The sequence below is a fragment of the Artemia sp. Qi Xiang Cuo genome, chromosome 11, assembly GCF_049724085.1.
Source record: "Artemia sp. Qi Xiang Cuo chromosome 11, ASM4972408v1, whole genome shotgun sequence".
NCBI classification, from domain to species: Eukaryota; Metazoa; Arthropoda; class Branchiopoda; order Anostraca; family Artemiidae; genus Artemia; species Artemia sp. Qi Xiang Cuo.
This window is the reverse complement of record NC_142804.1, coordinates 57239983-57263157: the sequence shown is the minus strand read 5'-3', so window position 1 is coordinate 57263157 and position 23175 is coordinate 57239983. Positions and strand designations below refer to the sequence as shown.

At 35.7% G+C, this 23175-nt stretch overlaps 1 protein-coding gene across 2 annotated transcripts in view; it reads left to right on the top strand.

Annotated features, from left to right (window-relative positions):
* LOC148947167 (zwei Ig domain protein zig-8-like) overlaps positions 1-23175 on the top strand; it is a 326989-nt gene that overhangs the window by 109240 nt on the left and 194574 nt on the right. For both annotated transcript variants that reach the window (XM_089097298.1, XM_089097297.1), the window contains exon 2: positions 9316-9415. In XM_089097298.1, the coding sequence (XP_088953424.1) occupies positions 9316-9415 (100 nt within the window). The remainder of the gene's footprint in view (positions 1-9315; positions 9416-23175) is intronic.

Here is a 23175-nt window from a genome sequence, read left to right as displayed (position 1 = left end):
CATACAAAGGAAACGTCACGTACTTTGAACACAGATCAACACGAATTTTCACGGTGGTGGAATTCCAGTAATTACACTGTCTGCTTGTATTGGAGGGAGTATTGTCAGCTTGAAACTGTTATAGCTATATAGGAGAACACTCTGCTACTTATCATTATAGCTATATGGGGGGACTGTCCGCTTGAAACTGTTATATCAATACTACTCATATAAGGTTTTTATAGAAGGCGGTGTCGTAGAAACTTCCAAAAAGGCTCATTCGATTGGAAATTTATAGGGCTAGTGCCCTTTTTAATAGTCGAAAGTGATTGGAGGAAATTTATAGGGCTAGTGCCCTTTTTAATAGTCGAAAGTGATTTGAGGGCAATAGGAAGTGGGGGAGGCCCCCCACGCCCATCATTCCCCCAAACACATCCAATCAAAATTTGAGATGGGCATTTTATTCAACGTAGTTTTAAGTTCTGTAAATTGGGTCTTTGAGGATGACAACCCCCCCACAGCCCTCAGGGCAAGGGTTATTAGTTATGCCCTGGGGGCATATAAGTTTTTATTAAAATATTTGTCGTAGCAACTTGTAAAAGGGCTTATTTGATTGGAAATCGAAAGGTCTAGTGCCTTGTTTAATATTCGAAAGTGATTTAAGGGCAACTAACCCCCCTCTCTCGCCCACCTTTTCCCCAAGCAAATCCAATCAAAATTTTTAGATAGCCATTTTGCTCAGCGTTGTTGATTTTCAGATAGAAATTATGTTTTTGAGGAGGACATTCCACCACAACCCTCAGGGCAAGGGTTGTAAGTTATACCCTGGGGCATATAAGGTTTTTATAGAACGCGTTGTCGTAGAAACTTTAAAAAGGGCTCATTCGATTGAAAATTGAAATGGCTAGTGCCCTTTTTAATAGTCGAAAGTGATTGGAAGGCAACTAACACTCTTCCCACGTCCACCATTTCCCCAAAACTATCCAATCAAAATTTTGAGATAACCATTTTGTTCCATGCAGTTTAAAGTTCAGGAAACTATACCTCAGGACACTCCCCCAGAGTCTTTAGGGCAAGGGCTATAAGTTATGCAGCGGGGGCATATGAGGTTTTTATTGAAATCTTTGTCGTAAAAACTTGAAAAAGGGCTCATTCGATTGGAAATTCAAAGGGCTAGTGTCCTTTTTAATATTCAAAAGTGATTTAAGGGCAACTAGCCCCCCTCTCACGCCCAGCTTTTCCCCAAACACATCCAATCAAAATTTATAGATGGCCATTTTGTTCAATGTATTTGAAAGTTTCGGACATTAGGTCTTTAAGGATGACAACCCATCCCCCCCACAACCCTCAGGGCACGGGTTGTAAGTTATGCCCTGGGAGCAGGTTAGGTTTTTATAGAAAGCGATGTTGTAAAAACATTGAAAAGGGCCCATTCAATTGAAAATGAAAGGGCTAGTGTCCTTTTAGTAGTCGACAGTGATTGAAGTGCAACTAAGCCCCCTCTCACGCCCACCATTTCCCCAAATAGATCTAATCAAAATTTTGAGATATCCATTTTGTTCAAAGTAGTTGAAAGTTCTGGAAATTAGGTCTTTGAGGATGATAACCCCCTCAGAGCCCTCAATGCAAGGGTTGTAAGTTATGCCCTGGGGGCATATAAGGTTTATATAGAGTTGTAAAAATTTCAAAAAGGGCTTATTTGTTTTGAAATTTAAATAGCAATTTTAATAGTCGAAAGTGAGTGGAGAGTAATTGACCCCCCTCTCACGCCCACCACTTCCCCAAATACATTAAATCAAAGTTTAGAGATAGCCATTTTGTTCAACGTAGTTGAAAGTTCTAAAAATTATGTATTTAATGATGACATACCCCCCAGAGTCCCCAGGGCAAAGGTTCTAAGTTATGCCCTGGGGGCATATAAGGTTTTTATAGATAAAGTTGTTGTAAAAACTTCAAAAGGGGCTCATTCCATTGGGAATTGAGAGGGCTAGTGCCCTTTTTAATAGTCTAAAGTGATTAAAGGGTGACTAACCACCCTCTCACGCGCACTATTCCCCCAAACACATCCAATGAAAATTTTCAGATAGCCATTGTGTTCAACGTAGTTGAAAGTTCTGGAAATTAGGTCTTTGATGTTGATAAAAATAGCGTAAGTGTATCCAAGCGATCAAAGAAATTAAACAGATTTTTTTGCGAATGGTGTCAAGTTTTCCATTTCAGGTCAGCTAGAGGAGGTATGAAACTAAATTTAAAACTACTATTTGTGTCCAGATTTTTAAAAGGACGTCTGTTGTTAAAAATTGCTGAAAATTTTTCTCCAGCATACAAATATCAGGCCAAACTATAAAGTCTTAAAAAACGAAAAGGTTTAAAGTACTATTTTCTTTTTCCCTGAAAAGACTATGACAATAAAAACGAATAGAAATTAATTTGAAAAGCTTTTTCCACAAAATAAGTCTTTCAAAGAAAAGTAAAGAACTCCATTAAAAAAAAAATGAGGAAAAAAAATCAAATAATCTCCCAAGCGTGAAACTACCACAAATCAGCATCGATAAATAAATGAAACCCAAAACGAACAGAAATTACAATAAATAACTAGTCAAACTCAAAAGAAGCAGAAATTAACGTAAGTTGGACTCAAAGCCCCTATGCCTTCCCCCAAGGCCAGACCATAATCTACACTTTACTTAAAAAAAATACAAATGAATGTGCATTGTCAGTTTAATAAAGACCTTGAAGGTTTCAACTTAACACCCTACGCCGTTCCTTAGATATTGCTGATATTCCCTTTTGACGACCAGCAAGCACATAATATGTTTGGGATATGCTGGGCATCCCTATCAGCATTCCTTAAAATGTGACCTTAGTACCCTGTGTCTTTTTTGGAGATTCGGGATCAAGCATTTCCTATTTTCCCTATAAAAAAAAACCTTAAGTTTTATCAATGGGCAACTTACAGTCCTTTTCTCAGGGGCTTTGGGGGTTTTGACAACCCTGGAGGCATAGTTACTTGAACGTTGGACTATTTTGAACAAAATGGCTGCCTCAAAATTGTGATCAGACGTATCTGGGGGTAAAAAGGACATGAGAGGGGGCTGATTACCCTCCGATCACCTGTGGCTCTTAAAATGGACGCTAGAACTTTCGATTTCTGATTGAATGAGCCCCCTCCAAGGTTAATATGACCACACTTTTCTATGTGAAGTACCTCTGGAAAAAAATGATAGCAATAATTACATATTGAAGTAACGCTAGAGCGTTGCCTCTTATAGGAGGCTAGAGTTCTTGTTTCTGTTCGAGAGAACCTCATTTTGATATTCAACGACCGCGGATTCGAAACAATCCCCCCAAGGGAAAGAATTACAGTTCGTTGCCATGAAATTGTTGAAGAGAAGCCAGGGGCGGATCCAGGATTTTTCTTAGGGGGGGGGGGGATAATGGGTTGGTCCGAAAAACTTTCGAACATAGAAATATCAGCAATTTAAAGGGAACCTCAACAATTATACGTTGTAGGTAGGTAGTAAAAATTGTCGTAAATTTAATCTTAAATCTAGGGAGAATTAAAGTTCTTATAAATCAGTAGAAGTTAAAACGATGTAAAAATATTGATACAAAACATAGCAAGTTATAAAAACAACCCCCCCCCCATAAAAAAATAAAATGCTGTTCGCCATCTACAAAAAACATTTGATATTTAATATTTTATATATAATTTTTAGTCTTTGTACTTCTGACCACTATAGCGAGTGATTTAAGCTTTGTATAACCATTTTTTGGAGTAATGCATTCTTTGTGACTATATAGGTCAAACCATTTAGTATGTCACCTAACTATTTGCCATCGCTTTAATTTATTTTCATAAATCAGCACAACGCTATTTTAATTTTTATGGATATAATTATAGATGACAGGGTTTTGGCAACTTTGATTTATATAGACAACTAATCGTGGAAATATCGTAGGATGGCATGTGCCAAAATAAGTATAGAAATCCTCAGCTGTATATATTAGACCCCGGCGCCGCACCGATGAGGGAAGACCGGTGGCGGCGGGGCCAAAAACAGCACTCCTCGCCGCGCCAGCGGTAGGATGTTGGCGGCACGCTGTCGGCGTGATCAATGTTGACCGCAAACATTAATATATTCATCAGTCTTTCTCAAATCACGGCTTAAATTTACAACAGATTCGAGCCTATTCATGAGTTCAAAAATTCACAAGTTGCTGGCTCGAAACTGGTCTTCTTCGTTATTCATCAAGAGAAGCAGAAATGTGGTAGAAACGAAATGGTTGTGGCGTTTCAGAACCCTTGCAAAATACGAATAGTTGAAGTATCTATTAGCTATGTATTCTTAACATAAATAATTATCAAAATTAGTAGTTTTTTTTTCATCGAGCATTACTGCATACAAAACTTCAAACACCGTATCACAAAATTCGTCAGTTATCTGGGTAAAAACTTTGAATATATCTTTGAACTTATAGAAGCTTAATTTTTTCATAATGTCCTTTGCCTATATCTGTTTTGTCACCTTTAAAACAGTTGAAATGGGCGACTTTGATATTGTTTTTTTTTTTTTTTTTGCTCTTTAGGATTCTTAAAAAGACTTCTTGTATTAAAAACTGGTTTTTAATTAAAATTTAAAAAAAATTCATTTTAAAGTTTTTTGGCTTCTTTATAGAATATATGTCATGTAGGCTAAGGCTAAACTGCTGATTTTTTATTGCTTTTGGCTGCTCTTTTGGATATTATTCGTTTTTTTTCTTTTGGGGATTCATTCCAAATTATAAATTGATAAATACCTAATATCAGTCAAGTTATAAACTGCATCTAAAGGAGTAAATTCATAAAATTGAAAAATACATGATGAATACTTCACGCGAGAATATCTCAGTTACAATGGAACAAAAAACACTTAATGGTTTATTAAATAAGAAGAAAAATTAAGTGTCAGCTATTCTCTGATAAAATATGAAAAGCTCATCCGTTCGAATTGTAATAAAATGAAATAATATGCAGACTGAAGTAGCTCCAGGAAACTGTTGAGATTTTTATCCTAGTTCGTCACTTTTAATCCAAGCAAAATGTTAAGACACTTAGTATTAGTTAATTGAGTTTCAGTTTTGATTTCCAAGTGCTCACAAAAATTACCAAATTTAAGAACGTCGCAACAATAAGTCACCTGTGGTCAAAATGCTCAAAGACTCCTCTTAGATTCCCACACAGACTCAAAGCTTCAGCTATGATCATATCCATGGAAATCTCCAAAGAGTTTCTTTTTAAAATAGCTTTCAAGCGTAGTTAGGGGTATTTAGCCTTTTTTGCTTTTCTTCAAAGCTTTGAAAAAAGTGTTATAATATTCCAAATGTTACATTTGGAATATTTGTGTATATTTTCGGTAATCATTTGTGGGGTAATCGAATTTTTAAACCACTGTAGATACGTAAGAACGTTGCAACATCTAGTAACCTGAGGTCATAAGACTGTCAAAGACTCCTCCTTGAACCTCCCAAATTCAAAGCTTTTATTATGACCTGACCTTTTAATGTAACTTGGGCACTGGACCAAGGGCGCCATTGTCACTCGAGCGCAACGTTAGGTGGGGATGTCGATATCGCTTTCGTCACACCAATTCATTTATCGTGAATCTGCCTGGTACTTATGAATAAATGTTTTCAAATTAAACCCATTTCATCAGTAAGAAAAAAACAGGTTGAACGTATATGTCCCTTTCCCTTTGGACGATAAAACCATACCAGTGCTGTATCAAGTATAACTCATGAAAATCTTGTTAGTTTTTATCAACTTTTCAACTTTTTGGCATTCCTGATTTCAATAAAAAAAAATCAAGGTACTATCACTTAAATATAATAATCCCCTATGCCCCCCCCCCCCTATGGATACTATCTTGATAGGATACCGGCTCTGCTTTAAATAAAAAAAAATAATTATCTTATTGGCACCCCTGCTTTCAAAAAAAATCGAGGTATAATCATTTAAATATGATAGCTCACTACCCCCCCCCCCTCTGGATACCATCTTGATAAAATGCCGTCTCTGCTTTAAATTAAAAAAAAAATAAGTTTTTGGGATCCCTGCTTTCAATAAAATAATTTCGAGATATTATCATTTAAATGTAATACCCCTCTTCACCCCCCCCCCCTCTGGATACCACCTTGATAGGATACCATATCTACTTTCATTAGAAAAATAAGTTACTTAATAATAAACTAGTTCACTATATGGTTCAAACAAACACGCAAAATAACGTTAAACAGCTTAGTGTTCCTTGAAAAAAATTGAGTGCATGAGTAAAGGGGTAAAAAGACAACAACAAATGTCAAAATTATTCAGATATACCTCAAATTATTGGAAAACTGAGTCATAGATTTGCCGTGGCATTCAATAAGATCCAAAGAATCTAATTAAAAGGGAGCACACACAAAAGCCAAATTAGGCCAGTAGCCTATGAGAAATCGCAAAATACCCAAGACAATGAACAAGTCTTAATGGGGGGCCCTAGGTTTATCAAACTATTTTAATGGTTTCCCAGGGAATTTGACATCATTTTCTTCTGTCTCCACTTTGAATGAAAAAATAATTATCCTTTTGGCATCCCTGCTTTCAATAAAAAAAAAAAAGGTATTCTCACTTAAAAATGATAACCCCCTATCCCCCCCCATATAGGCAATAATTTACAATTTAATTATGAGTCATATTTTTGGGGTAGCTTCCAAACAATTGAATATTAAACATTTAGGCGTTCAACAATTGATTATTAAACATTAAGAAAATCCTATCTAAAAACAGCAAAAAAAAAAAAATCTGCAAACTTACAATTCAGCTGTAGAAACAATCTGTTGGCTGTCAATTTCAAAATCCAACTGAAGGCTGACGCTGTATAGTAGTGAATTCGTTGTATAGTTCTATTCAACTTAAAAATAAAATTCTTGACTACAAACGATGTTAGAAATAGTGATTGGGAAACTACATTCGAAATGATTTAAACTCATTTCGTAAAGACGATACTGTTTTTTGTCAACATATGAAGAACAGTGTATATTGCAATATTTGCAATTGCATATTGCATCTGTCTGGTTTTTATGCAAAGTAACAAAATAGAAGAAAATTAATGAACAAGAGAGTAGTGAAGAATTATGGTATATAAAGTAGTATTTGGTAGGGAAAGTCACTGGTGATAAATCGCTAGGGGTGGCACCATGATTGAGTGATTTTCGGGGATTCGGGGAACCAAATTTTTTTTCGGGGTGACGCATAGATTTTCGGAGAAATACCCTAAAATTCGGGGATAGTGCAAGCCCTGCTTGATTTCTAATCAGGAAAATCGAAATACTAAACCACACGAAAAGGAAAAGCTCCGGCTTTGCGGTTGACGAAATAAAGAATTGCCACAAAATTAATTTAAAGTCGACCGAACGCCACCTCATCTGTCGGCGGTGGCGCGCCTTTGGCACGCCAGAGGCGTTCGACCGGGTCTCTCGTCGGTGGCGTTCGATCGATCCGCCGGCGTGGCGCCGGAGTCTAGTACATGTAGCAGTATATATAATTTTATGGACAAATATACGCAGTTCTTATACAAAAACATAACTATATTTTTCTACTGGTTGGTATTGAGAAGGTGAGAAATTATGAAGTGATACCGTAGTTGCATTCTGTTTCCGTGGTACACTCAAGAGGTGAATTTCCACCTCTTTTTTTCAACATTTCATTAGTAAATGTTTAAAAAAAATCGATCTCATTCCACTAATATAAACTGGGAATTCAGAGAATTCAGAAAACACCTGTTTACTTTCCAATAACCAATTCTATATGTAAACAATGGGCAAAGTTTATAACTTGCAGCCCTTCCCCCGGGAACTGTGGGGGATTAAGTCATCCTCAAAGACATATTAATTACAATTTTGACTATGCTGAACAAAATGGCTATCACAAAATTTTGATTGGGCGACTTCGGGAAAAAAATTAGCGTGGGAGGGGGCCAAGTTGCCCTCCAATTTTTTTGGTCCCTTTAAAGAGAACTAGAACTTTTAATTTCCGTTCGAATGAGCCCTCTCACGATATTCTAGGACTACTGGATCGATACGATCACTCCTGAGAAAAATAAAACAAATAAACACGCATCCGTGATCTTTCTTCTGGCAAAAAATACAAAATTCCACATTTCGGCAGATAGGAGCTTGAAACCTCTACAGTAGGGTTCTCTGATACGCTGAATCTGATGGTGTGATTTTCATTAGAGTTCTATGACTTTTAGGGGTTGCTTTCCCCTTTTTTCAAAAATAAGGAAAATATTCTCAGGCACATAACTTTTTATGGGTAAGACTTAACATGATGAAACTTATATATTTGAAATCAGCATAAAAATATAATTCTTCTGATGTATCTATTGGTATCATAATTCCTCTTTTTAGAGTTTTGGTTACTATTGAGCCGGGTCGCTCCTTACTCATAGTTCGTTATCATGAACTGTTTGATTTCAAATAAATAAATTTCGTGAAGTTTAGTCTTACCCATCAAAGGTGACAAGCCTGAGAAAATATTCCTGGTTTTCGAAAAAAACGATGAGACAGCCCCTAAACGTCGAGTGATCTCCGTTTTTTAGAGTTTCGGTTACTATTGAGCCGGGCTGCTCCTCACTTACAGTTTGTTACCACAAACTGTTTGGTTTAAATTTAATTAAATACTTTTAGGCAATATGCGTCATCAATAAAATATAACAGAGACCAAAGTAACTGAAACATTGAACTTGCTTGCAAAAAGAAACAGTCTTAACAATTAAAAACTTATTTATAGCTCAAATATGAAAAACCAATTACAAAAAATAACCAATTACAAAAAGTGCACTACCCCAATACACACCGCTATAGCGGGTAATTGTTATCTAAATTGATCAAAGAGCGTGGTTTCTCATTGAATTTACAATATTTAAACTGTTGTCTTTTGGGGTTTAGGGGGGGCCTAGGTTAAGTTACGTATTTAATATATGCTATGCTTTACCCCCTACCCCCCTAATGTGCAATTATTTAGCCCAAATTTGTTTCTAAACTATTATATATTTATCCTACTTTTTTTATTAGCATTAACCAAACTTGACTTCCTTTGTGTGTACCATTTAGTGCACAAGTACCACCTATTCTTAAAGCATATCTCTATATTTCTTAAAGCATTCCTGGTTAACATCATCAGCTACCAGATCATTTGACAATAAACATTGAATGCAGCTTCTCACCTAAGAGCTTAATAGATCTTAGAATCCATGAGTAACAAGGAATGCCGAACTTAATTGGATTTATGCTAATCCGTCTTCCTTATTTCAGAAGGATCTCAGCACGGAACAAGAAAGAAGATGTGTTTCAAAATTGTACGGAACAAAACAGATTCTGCTGATAGCGATTCTTTCTGTAAATGTCGTTAGTGGTAAGGAACTTCATTTGCTATTAGTGTGAGCTGATACATAGAGAGCCAGAGATTTTACTTATAACAAAATATCAAACAGTTCGTGGTAACAAACTGTAAGTAAGGAGCGACCCGGCTCAATGGTAACCGAAACTCTAGAAAACGGTATTTTGATACAAATATATACGCCACAAGAATCAGATTTTAATGCTGATTTCAAATATATAAGTTTCATCAAGTTTAATCCTACCCATCAAAAGTTACGCGCCTGAGAAAATTTGGCTGATTTTCGAAAAAAGGGGGAAAGACCCCCTATAAGCTATATAACCCTAATGAAAATCACACCATCATATTCCGCGTATCAGGGAACCCTACTGTAGAGGTTTCAAGCTCCTATCTACAAAAATGTGGAATTTTGCATTTTTTGCCAGAAGAATGATCACGGGTGCGTGTATTTGTTTTTTTTGTTTGTTTTTTTTTCAGGGGTGATCGTATTGACCAAGTGGTCCTAGAATATCGTGGGAGGGCTCATTGGAACGAAAATTAAAAGTTCTAGTGCCCTTTTTAAGTGACCAAAAAAAATGGAGGGCGACTAGGCCCCCTCCCACACTCATTTTTTTTCCCAAAGTCATCTGATCAAAGTTTTGAGATAGCCATTTTGTTCAGCATGTTCGAAAATATTATAAGTATGTCTTTTAGGATGACTTAATCCTCTGACGTTCCCGGGGGGAGGGCTGAAAGTTATGGACTTTACCCAATGTTAACATATAGTATTGGTTATTGGGAAGTATACAGACGTTTTCATGGGAGATTTTTCCTGGTAGTGGGGGAAGGGGTGGGTCCGGGTTTTATATGGGAGGATATTTCCATGAGGGAAGTTTTCATGGGGGAAGGGACATTGCTATGAAGGAGACGCCGGACTTCCCAGCATTATTTAAAAAAAGATCAGAAATTAAATATAAAAAAACAAGTTTTTCAACTGCAACAGCAGCAACATCAAAACTTTAAACTAACAGAAAATATTACATATATGATTGGGTTCACCCCCTAGTCAATACCTTGCTCTTTAAGCCAAAGATTTTTTAGTACTTTCATAAGAGCTATTTATTCTAATTAACGGCCCTTGTGATTAAGCGGTCATTTTTAAAGAATTGGAACGAAATTCGAGCTTTCGCTTAAAGAGCAAGGTATTGACTAGGGGGCGAACCCCCTAATATACTTATTAAAAATGTATGAATAAAGAAGTTCGTTAAGTAAGTTAATTCGTAAGTTACGTATATTTATTACTAATAAAAACGTTCGTAAAATAAAATTAAACAAGTTTTGAGAAAGCCATTTAACCAAATAAAAGTAAATTAATATGAATTTTTTTTTTAATTATTCATGTACGGTGAGCCAAGATCAAAATCTGCATTTATTCAAAAACGTTCAACAATTAAATAAAAAAAAAACAAGTTTTTTTAACTGAAAGTAAGGAGCGACATTAAAACTTAAAACGAACAGAAATTATTCCGTATATGAAAGGGGCTGTCCCCTCCTCAACGCCTCGCTCTTTACGCTAAATTTTTTCATTGTATAAGAAAATAGAGTTGTGAGAAAGTCAAACTTTAGCGTGAAGAGCGATGCGTTAAGGAGGGGACAGCTCCTTTCATGTACGGAATAATTTCTGTTCGTTTTAAGTTTTAATGTCGCTCCTTACTTTCATTTAAAAAAACTTTTTTTTCATTTAATTTTGATTAAAAGATTTTTGGACCATTTAATGGCATTGAATTTTTTATATAAAAAAAAATGGGCCTACTGGGTTTGGTTTTCTCCATGCTGCTGCAGAATTCGGCATATCGGTAGCGGGTACATACAAAACAGGTAAAAAAAAGGGGGAGGGGCTGTTTGACTATACTTTTTTACATACGCTCTAAGAATTATCCAATGGGTTTTTAAAATAAGTGAAAAAAACAATATATTGATGAAATAAAGCACACTTTTTAATGCAGAAGCCCAGGATACAAAAGACCGCGGATGCTTGCAATTAATGCCTGGTGTAGGTTCATTTTTTTTTAACTTTGACGCTTAAATAAAATTATATATTTAAATTTACGTCCCTCCCTTGTGCAGGCTTTTGTTTATACAACTCGAAACTATCTTTTCTTATCTTAAATTATACACTGTAGCTTAATCCATCAGGCATGCACGCATAAGCTTGCTTCAGGTGGCAAGGGGATGGTAAACAAAAATGAACCTTATAGAATAGGTTGATAAACCAAAAATATTTGAAAGTTTCTTATTTAAGCCCGTTTTATTTACTAAAACTGAATTGTCTAGACGGTCTTTTAAGGAAAAATATTTCAGCCACAAATGAATCAGGCCGTCATTAACAATGGAATTGCATCTTGACCGACCAAGTACAACGTTTAGTCTCCTGCCCATTTTTTGCCGTATGGTACTCTATTAGGCTCCAACGACGTAAGTTTTATAGACTACATAGCAGGATTTAAGTCAAACAAAAAATGACGTTAAAAACTACTGAACGAGCTCACGATGAAGTTCAACTATCTTGGTCTTGGGGTGAATGCAGAGAGAATAACCAAATGTGTGACAACTAGTGATTCTCCTCTACCAATCAAATGCGAAGATCAAGACGTTGAACAAGCTTTCTAGTTCAGAAGATTCAAGAGTGTCATCAGGAACACTAGCTTAACGCTGAAAGAAGTGCTCGCCTGAATTGGTCAAGCAAATAGTGTCTTCAGCAGATTACGCCATGTTTAGAAATCTCATTAGTAAACTTGTACACTGCAGAAATCTGCAACCTGAATCAAAGTTAATAAAGGATAGTTTTGGTGTTTGAAAGCTCAGGCCGTCAGAGAATACTAAATGTTCACTTGTCATCAAAGACGACTAATAAGTTCATCTTTGAAATGACGCGACAACCTGACATGATGTGAGTTAGACCGGAGTGATATCAGGGAAATAACCTCCTTCTGGGCAGCGATATACTCTCAAAGCTGCTCTGCATAAGAAGCAGCCAAGAGACTGTAGCTGGAAAAGAACAATACACTGTGTCGGACCTAGTAGAGCAATATAAGCAACGTGCGCATCACCGTTCAACTGGAAAGTAAGGACACTGCATCAGTAAACCTTAGAGATATTTGGAGGTTCCCTCTGGGTGCCTGGGATGCCCTTAGAAGCAGAGGTGGTCCCAATGTCTAAGGTGATAATCCCAGTGGGGCTAAGAATTCAAAAGTTTAGACGGATTGGATATCAGATATTACTATCCCCCTCTCTAGAGACCCTTCACCCCAACTCAAAATTTGCCACCCACTTACCATTCTCTCACCCTAAACGCAATCCTTTTTAATTTTTGACTAAATCCTCCATCCCATCTCGAGTATTTAATAAATTACTCTTATAATAACCAAGGTACACAAAATGTTTTCCGATTTGCATAGCCACTTTCGGTGATTAGCTTCTAGTCCCACCGGGGCACAGAGTGCCAAGACTTTTAAGAAGACCACAGCCAAATCTTTATTAATACCCCCCCCCCCTCCCTGACACGAAATACGACGTCTCCTTGCCCCCTTCTACTGCTATCTATAAGTGTCAACTCCACCCTCCGGATGTCTGTGAGATATTGCAGATGTGCTATTTCGTTGACATTGATAAACATGGTAAATTTTGATATACCTCTGTCCCTCCAGTAAAAAATTCAAGGTCCACTTTTCCGCTTGTGTGTCAACTATACTAATAAAATATCATACTATTTTGCGGTCTTGTTACTATCTTCAGCAATTTTATCCTTAGCCTTCATTTGAGATCTCTTAACTTAGTCTTCAATATCTTCTCTATATCCCCTGCTTTCTTCTTATTCTCTTGAGATTTATAACTCAAAAAGCTGTTATGAAAAATATTTCTTTCCTTCTAAATTCTTAAAACTTTTTTGCTGGTATTTCTAACTGCTTTTCTTACTTTTATCAAGGCATTCTTCCTTAAATTACTTCATTTATCTCCTATATTATTAACTTCTAATTTCTCCAATCTCTATTCCATCTGTTCTTGGAATATTTTTATTAACATCTAATCCTGAATTCTAACAAAAACCTGACTGGCTGATTAAAAAACTGTCTCTACTAAACCACAGCTTTAATTCTTTCTGGATATGGTTGACAATAATCTTTTCTTTTAAAGCTGAAAACAATACCCCATTTAAATTGGTGTCCTGTATTGATCCTTTCAGTCTTCAATTTACAAAAACCTAATCAATAAGTTGGCGTCTTACCACCACAGGAGTTCAATGCGAACTTAATGGCCGATACCCTTTGGGCCAGCAAGTGCCAGCGCTTATTGAATAAATCTGCGAACCTAGATTAGAATTTTGGAAACTACAGTGATGACAGTGGTCAAGTATGGTTTTGAAGCATGGGCGCTCCGAAAAACCGAGGAAGATTTGCCAGATGTTTTCTAGAGAAATTACCTACGGATTGATTTTGGTACCCGACTGACTGACCGTATTTCAAACAGTAGGCTGTACGAAAAGTATGGTTCAATCCCGCTTTCTAGGGCTATAAGGAGAAAAATGTTCATATTGCTAAGGCACGTTCTGCAGATGAAGGCTGACAGATTTCCAAAGATTGTCCTTTTCAGCCAACCGTCTAGGGCTAAACGAAAAGCAGGTCGTCCTCGGTAAGGTGGTAGGTGTCGTAAGGAAAGATTTGAGAGAAACGGAAACTTTAATGTGGGTGTAAAGAGGGAGGTTTGGAATAGGTTGGGGCGGAGAAGGAGCATGTGTAGCGGTGTTGACCTCCGAAGGCTTGGTGATGTGGTGAATTGTTGTTTGTAGTAGTTATAGTAGCAGTATTGAAATGACATTATAAACTTCCAAGATTTAAGCTTTTTTCGGCTTACCTTTTGAAGAGTTCTACAATCAATAATGAATTCATCTTTTTTGTTTGGCTGTCAAGATAAGAGTATATAGTAAATTGGACTTAAGTCATATGATCATTAAATAATAATAAATATTTTACAACCTTATTTTCTCTCTTTCTAGTTTATTTGGAACGGATAAGACCCTTGCTACCTGCAGTCGTCTAGGGCCTCACAGTCGGGCTTTACGCAGCTTAGGTCAGGTTAACCAAGCTTTAGCTTCCTTGTCGGGGAAACTCTCCTCATTCACCAAGAGATTTGTTCGTTGCTAGTACTCAGCATACAGACCAGCTAAATACAATGAATATTTGTTTTGAATTATGTAGGGCTATGGTAAATTTGTTACCTGTATCAAACAGTTCGTGGTAACGAATTGTAAGTAAGGAGCGACCGGGCCCAATAGTGTCCGAAAATCTATAAACAGGAATTTTGATACCCATAGATACATCAATAGAATTAGAATTTTATGCTGATTCCAAATATATAAGCTTTAGTAAGTTTAATTTTACCCATCAAAAGTTACGCGCCTGAGAAAATTAAACTTAAACGACATTAACACTTAAAACGAACAGAAATTATTCCATATAGGAAAGGGGCTGTCCCCTCCTCAACGCCTCGCTCTTTACGCTAAAGTTTGACTCTGTCTCAAAACTTTTTTTTTTAATAATAACAAACTTTAGCGTAAAGAGCGAGGCGTTGAGGAGGAGACAGCCCCTTTCATATACGGAATAATTTCTGTTCGTTTTAAGTTTCAATGTCGCTCCTTACTTTCGGTTAAAAAAAAATTGTTTTTTTTATTTAATTATATTAAAATTAATAGGACAGAGGATTGATCCAGGTAAAAATTTTATCAATTATGATTTTCATGATCGAAATTCTGAGAGAAATGTTAAAGGCAAGTTTAAAATTAATTTTAAGTTTTCTAATGATGTAGTTCCGGGTTCATGATCTGAAAACTTCAGAGCAAGAAAATAACAAACCCTAAATTTTTCTTTTTCAATCTTAGACAATTTTTTATTGTTTTTTAGTGGCATTAGATTGGCTGAAGCTCTCTACACTGGAATGATTTTTTTGTACATATATATAAAACACACCCTTTTGAAAGGATTTAAAATTTATAAATATTTTTTTTTTTTACAATGTCTTTTTACAATGTTTTTCACTTATTTTGTGCAGTACTGTTTTTTTTTGTATACATTTGACGAATAGTCATCGCAAAATATTGTGTAGAAGAGAAGTTGTTGCAGATTTTAAGATTTCAATAAAATAAATAATACAAAAAAGATTAATATTTTCAATTGAAAAAAATAAAATAACGGTTCCTGCAAAAAAGAAGAACATTCACCCCCTCAACCTCTCTTGGAAGTAGTCTTGCCATCCTGTCTTCTCCTCACACGTATAAGAAATTTCATAGATAAAAACACAGTCCAGTAGAGTTCATTCAACCAAACAAAAACATACCCTTTTCTTAACAAAAAATGAGTAATAATTTTATTTTCTTGTTGACATAACTAATAATCCTTAAAATTCTGCTTCTCAAAACACATAACATCACTTACTTTTTGTTTACTGTCTTAAGATTTGGTGCAAAGTCAATATAGTTTCTTCGAAAATCTTCGAAGAGTTTATTTTTACATGAGATTTTCCAAAGTTTACTCAAGAAAGAGGTTGGTAATTCAAATGCTCCTTTATCTAAATAAACTTTAAAGAAAACTGGGAGTATCAAATTCATTTATATTTCTAAAATCTGATTAAATAAGAAAAGCAAGTTTTTATAAACTGAAAAAAGGAGCGACATTAAAACATAAAACGAACAGAAATTATTCCGTATATGAAAGGGACTGTCCCCTCCTCAACGCCTCGCTCTTTAGTGTAAAGAGTGAGGCGTCGAGAAGGGGACAACCCCTTTCATATACGGAAAAACTTCTCTTCATTTTAAGTTTTAATGTCGCTCCTTAGTTTCAGTTAAAAAAGCATGTTTTTTTATTTAATTTCTGAACGTTTTTGAATTAATGCAGGTTTGGATTTTGGCTCACCGTACACTAATAATTAAAATGAAATTTGCATATTAATTTTACTTTTTTTGGTGAAATGGCTTTCATATATTTTTAATACGTATATTAGGGGGTTCTCTCCCTAGTCAATACCTCGCTCTTTACGCTAAAGTTCGAATTTTGGTCCAATTTTATAAGAATAACCCATTATTCACAAAGGCCGTTAATTAGAATAAAAAGCTCTTGTGAAAGTACTGATAAAACTTTAGCGTAAAGAACGAGGTATTGACTAGGGGGTGAACCAAATCTTATACGTAATAATTTGTGTTCGTTTTAATTTTTGATGCTGCTCCTTACTTTCAGTTGAAAAACTTGTTTTTTTTTATTTAATTTCTGATCGTTTTTTAAATAATGCTGGGGAATCCAGTGCCCCCTTCATAGCAATACCCCTTACCCCATCAAAACTTCCTCCACGGAAAGATCCTCCCACTTAACTCACGACCCACCCACCCATCCCCCCACTACCAGAAAAAATCCCCCTCCTCCCCTGAAAACGTCTGTATACTTCCCAAAACCAATACTACATGTAAACATTAAGCAAAGTTCATAACTTGCAGCCCTTTCCCCGGGGACTCTGGGGATTAACTCATCCTCAAAGACATAGTTATTATATTTTGTCAACCATGCTGAAGAAAATGGCTATCTCAAAATTTTGATCGGGTAACTTTGGGAAATGAGTGTGGGAAATGAGGGGGGGCCTAGTTGCGCTCCATTTTTTTGGTAACTTAAAGAGGGAACTAGAACTTTTAATTTCCGTTCAAATGAGCCCTCCCACGATATTCTAGGACGACTGGGTCGATACGATCACCCCTTGGAAAAAAAAATCCAAATAAACAGGCATTCGTGATCTTTCTTCTGGCAAAAAATACAAAATTCTACATTTTTGCAGATAGAAGCTTAAAACCTCTACAGTAGGGTCATCTGATGCGCTGAATCTGACGGTGTGATTTTAATTAATGTTCTATGACTTTTAGGGGGTGTTTCCCCCCCCCCCCTTTTTCAAATACAAGCCAAATTCTCTCTGGTGCTTAACACTTGATGTGTAAGATTAATATGTGTAATAACTCTTACCAAATGTGTAAGACTCTTGATGTGTAATAATTTTATATATTTGAAATCAGCATAAAAATCTGATTCTTTTGAAGTATCTATTGGTATAAAAATTCCTTTTTTTAGAGTTTCGGTTACTATTGAGCCGGGTCCCTCCTTAATTACAGTTCGTTACTACGAACTGTTCGATTTCAAATAAATAAATTTCATTAAGTATAGTCTTACCCATCAAAGGTTACGAGCCTGAGAAAATTTTTATATGTCTTACTTTCTCTTTTCCGTCTCAATTTTAGGCACAGAGTGGTTAAGAGTAATTGTCCGGGATAAATTTTCACAGGGATTGAATTGTCTAGAGGATATTTCCATGGGCAGGGGGTTTCTCCCTGGAGATGAGGCCAGATTTCCTGACCTTATTTAAAAAACGATCTGAAATTAAATAAAAAAAACAAGTTTTTTCAACTGGAAGTTAGAAGCAACTTTAAAACTTAAAATGAACAGAAATTATATGCATATAAAGGGGGTTTCCGCCTCCTCAACACCTCGCTCTTTAAGCTAAAGTTTGAATTTTGTCCCAATTCTTTAACAAAAACTCCTGAAAATAAGGGCCGTTTAATTAGAACAATTGGACGCTTTTTTAAAAGCACTAAAAAACTTTAGCGTCAAGAGCGAGGTGTTGAGGAGGGGGTAACCCCCTTTATATACGTAATAATTACTGTTCGTATTAAGCTTTAATGTTGCTCCTTACTTTCAGAAGAAAAAATTTGTTTTTTATTTAATATATTAACAGAATGCTGTCAATTTCTTGTCGCAGTATTTCTCAGATCTCATCATGCTTCTGGTAAAAGGGAATTCAGAAAGAAATTAATGTTCTTCTGAATGCTCTATTCGGTACCAAAATTTGAGTAAAAAATGAATATTTGTCTCTTCACATCCAGGTAAGCTGCCGTAAGTAAGTAAAATTTAATTTGGTATAAACTTTAATTGATTAATTTACTCATTAATTAATTTGGTAATTAATTAATTAATTTGGTAATTAAATAATTAATTTGTTAATTAATTTGGGAAAATTAATTTGATACACATTTTATAAGTAGCAACTAGTAAGTATCTTAATTAACATTTCTAAGCCACTTTTTTGCAGCCCCTTGGACATGCAAACGCAGTAAATGAGAATTAGCAAACTATAATAAATCAGACTTTTTTATACTTTTAAGTCAAAGGGTCATTTGAAAACTAAGTGAAGCAAAATTGCCCAAAAAGATAGAGGATATTAAATATGAAATTAGGGGTAAGCTATTGCTTTGGAATTACAGGTGTGAATTAAAAAGCAAATCAACGGGGATCATGACTTTTTTAATCTGTGTAGACATTTTCAAAAAATGTGTTTTTAGATTATGTCTTGCTTATAAAAAAAAGGTACCTATAATAAAAATAATAATTTATTTATTACCCACTATAAAAAAGAAGCGGAGTACATCAAGAACAAAAAAGAAAAAAAAGCAAACTCGCACACTTAACAATTATTTACATAAAACGACGTAAATTATGGTGCGCAATAAGACCTGCAGACAACGACAGCTTTCCCGCAAGCACAGTCACTTTTTCCCGTAAATCAGGGAGGCCGAATCGCGATATTAAGAATTAATAATAAGAGTACAAACTTAAGAATTTGGATATATAAAATCAGACAATAACCAGTTCATTGCTGTATCAAACAGTTCGTGGTAACGAACTGTAAGTAAGGAGCGACCCGGCTCAATAGTAACCGAAACTCTAAAAAACGGAATTTTGATACCAATAGATACACCAGAAAAATTAGATTTTTATGCTGATTTCAAATATATAAGTTTCATCAAGTTTAGTTTTACTAATTAAAAATTATGCGCCTGAGAAAATTTGCCTTATTGTCAAAAAAAGGAGGAAACAACCCCTAAAAGTCATGAAACTTTAATGAAAATCACACCATCGGATTCAGCGTACCAGGGAACCCTATTGTAGAAGTTCCAAGCTCCTATCTGCAAAAACGTGGAATTTTTTATTTTTTGTCAGAAGAATGATCACGGATTCGTGTTTTTTTTTATTTATTATTTTTTTTATTATTATTTCCCCAGGGGTGATCGTATCGATCCAGTAGTCCTAAAATATCGTAAGAGGGCTTCATTACAACGGTAATTGAAAGTTCTAGTGCCCTTTTTAAGTGACCAAAAAAATTGGAGGGCAACTTGGCCCTCTCTCCCGCTCATTTTTTTTCCCAAAGTCACCCAATTAAAATTTCGAGATAGCCATTTTGTTCAAAATAGTCAAAAATCTAATAAATATGTCTTTTAGGATGATTTATTCCCCCACAGTTCCCAGGGGAAGGGCTGCAAGTTATGAACTTTGCCCATTGTTTACATATTGTATTGGTTATTGGGAAGTATACAGACATTTTCAAGAAGATTATTTTCTGGGGGGGGGGAGGCTGCAGGAGGGGGTTACTCGGGAGAATCTTTCCGTGGAAGATGATCCCTTGGGGTAAGGGATATTTCTATGAAGGGGGCGCCGGATTTCCCAGCATTATTTAAAAAACGATCAGAAATTAAATTTTAAAAAATAAGATTTTCAACTGAATGAAGAAGAAATATTAGAACTTAAAACAAAAAAAAATTATTAAGTATATGAAGGGGTTCGTCCCCAAGTCAATACCTCGCTCTTTACGCTACAAGCGACCCGGCTCAATAGTAACCGAAACTCTAAAAACCGGAATTTCAATACCCATAGATACATCAATAGAATCAGATTTTTATGCTGATTTCAAATATATAAGTTTCATTAAGTTTAGTTTTACTCATCAAAAGTTACCTGCCTGAGAAAATTTGCATTATTTTTGAAAAAAGGGGGAAACACCCCCAAAAACTCATAGAACTTTAATGAAAATCATACCATTGGTTTCAGTGTATCAGAAAACCTTACTGCATAAGTTTCAAGCTCCTATCTGCAAAAATGTGGAATTTGTATTTTTTGTCAGAAGAAAGATCACGGATGCGTGTTTATTTGTTTGTTGTTTTTTTTTCCCAGGAGTGATCATATCACTCTAGTAGTCCTAGAATATCGTAAGAGGGCTCATTTGAACGGAAATTAAAAGTTCTAGTGCTCTTTTTAAGTGACTAAAAAATTGGAGGGTAACTTGGCCCCCCCCACGCTCAATTTTTTTCTAAAAACACCCAATCAAGATTTTGAGATAACCATTTTTTTATGCATAGTTGAAAATCTAATAAATAAGTCTTTGAGGATGACTTAATCCCCCACAGTTTCCGGAGGAAGGGCTGGAAGTTATGAGCTTTGCCCATTGTTTACATATAGTATTGGTTAATGGGAAGTATAAAGACGTTTCAGGAGGGATTTTATTCTGATGGGGGGGGGTATCAGAGGAGGGGGTTACGGGGGAGGATCCTTCCACGGAGGATGTTTCTTTGGGGGAAGGGACATTTCTATAAAGGGGGCACCGGATTTCCCAGCATTATTTAAAAAACGATCAGATTTAAATAAAAAAAACTAATTTTTTCAAATGAAAGTAAGGAGCAACATTAAAGCTTAAGACAAACAGAAATTATTACGTATATGAGGGGGTTCGCCCTCTAGTCAATACCTCGCCCTTTTTGCTAAAGATTTTTTTAGTACTTTCAAAAGAGCTATCTATTCTAATTAACTGGCCGTTTTGATTCAGGGGTTTGTGATTCGAACAAAATTCGAACTTTAGCGTATAGAGCAAGTTAGGGTGGAAAAAGTGATTTGAAACTTCTAGTCCTAGTTTATGCGATAGAATTGCATAAAAATTGAAAAGTCTCAGCTTCAGATGGGTCCATTAAATAACAAGAGCCTCACAAAGGCTAAATTTGCAGCAGAATCTTCGACTTTATGCAAGGCCTTGGACAATTTTAAACGCACTAAAGACTATTAGGATAATTTTGATGTACATTTTATGTGCATTAGTCTGTACATGGCTTTTTTGAGGCTTAAAATGTTTTCAGCCTCTTAGATTACGAAAAAAAAACATTTTATTTCGTATTTAAACTGTACAATGCCCTTTTTCGCTATCTTGAAATTTGAAAGACAACAAAATCACCCACTACCTATATTTTGAAAAGTCATTTTGCCCTGCCCCCCAACCCCCCCCCCCCCCACCTATATATTCGACAATTTACTCCACCGCAAGAGTTGTTGAGAAGTTTTAGTCCATGTCTGTGCCTGTGTTCTAGTTCTTCTTCTCGGGTCTTCTATTGCTGATATTCTGTGTCTGACCGAACTAAAATTGTCGCTGTCGCGCTTACAGGACGTTTCCAAAATGTCCGAACTTCTGAGATGTTAGTAATCGGAGAGCAATCGGAGGATTGCTCAACTGATCGTCCTCAAACGGAGGATAAGTCGAGCAATATGGATCAGGAGGATCAAAGTATGGTTGAAAAGGTACTGCCCCGCTGATCTTCCCTTTGAGAACAGCTTAGTGAATAGATTTCAGTGACTTCTAATGAGTTATCACGAAAATTTATTATGTAACTTTAAAGCCCTGAAAAGCACATTGTGCTTCCTCTTGACAATACATTTTGCATACAATAGAGTGTGATTGAACGTAAATTGCCCCTCTGATCTCCCTTTTGATATCAGCGTAGCATAGGGTTTTTGGCTATAACTTCAGAAGAAAGAATATTTTAGATAAGACCTTTAAACGACAGTGGCAAAAAATAAGTAAACAAATAAATCAATTTTTTTTTTCTAATATGTAATATACTGTCTTGGGCCTAAAACAAGCCTAATTTTATGAATTTTACATTAATTATTTGGGAATACTCAAACACCAACTATATCTATTTTTAGTAAGAAAAGTCATCCCGAACTTAAGAAAGATTTAAAATAACTATCAAAATGAGACAAGTCTTAAATAAAAAATCTTAATTGGGACGAGGGGCTGTAAACTTCTTATTAAAATGTATGTTGTCAAAGGTTTAATGTTCTTCAAATGGCTCTATATAGTAGTAGTATGCTAAATATGGATTTGCTTACTCTATGTTCCTTCCTGTGCTATTTACTTACTTTAAGTTCCTTGGCACCTCTCCAGAGCATGTACTTATGGATTTGCTTACTATATGTTCCTTCCTGTGCTATTTGCTTACTTTACGTTCCTTGGCACCTTTCCAGAGCATGTACTTATGGATTTGCTTGGTTTATGTTCCTTCAAATGCTATTTGGGGAGATTAAGTTCCTTGGTACCTTTCCAAACAAAGTGATAAAAAAAATGTCTTTAGCAACTTTGTTCATCATGATAATGTGTACGCTTTGAAACCTACTTCTGAGGCAGTACAGTTTCACGTGCACATTGCAAAAAGCGAGCAAAACTTTACCTATAAAGTGGTCAAACACGGTTTGAAACTATAGTCGAGATTGTATAAAACAATCAGACTAGTTTTTGCTATTGATATCAATTGCACATGGAATTACACAAGAATATACAGTGTGGTTTGACGTGCACATTGCAAAAAGTGAGCAAACCTAAAAAGTGGTCAAACACGTTTTGAGAGTATAGTCGAGATTGTATAACACAAGCAGACTTGGTTTTTGAGGCAACACCCATTTCTTAGGGCCAATCAGAGAGAGCGGAGGTTACTCCATATACGATAACTTGATTGGTAATTGGATTCAAATAAAAGGAGTGATTTTCATTCGCCCTTGAGATTTTGTATATAATGCTCATGCGTTACGATTAAATTTTCATAATGTTCTAACACA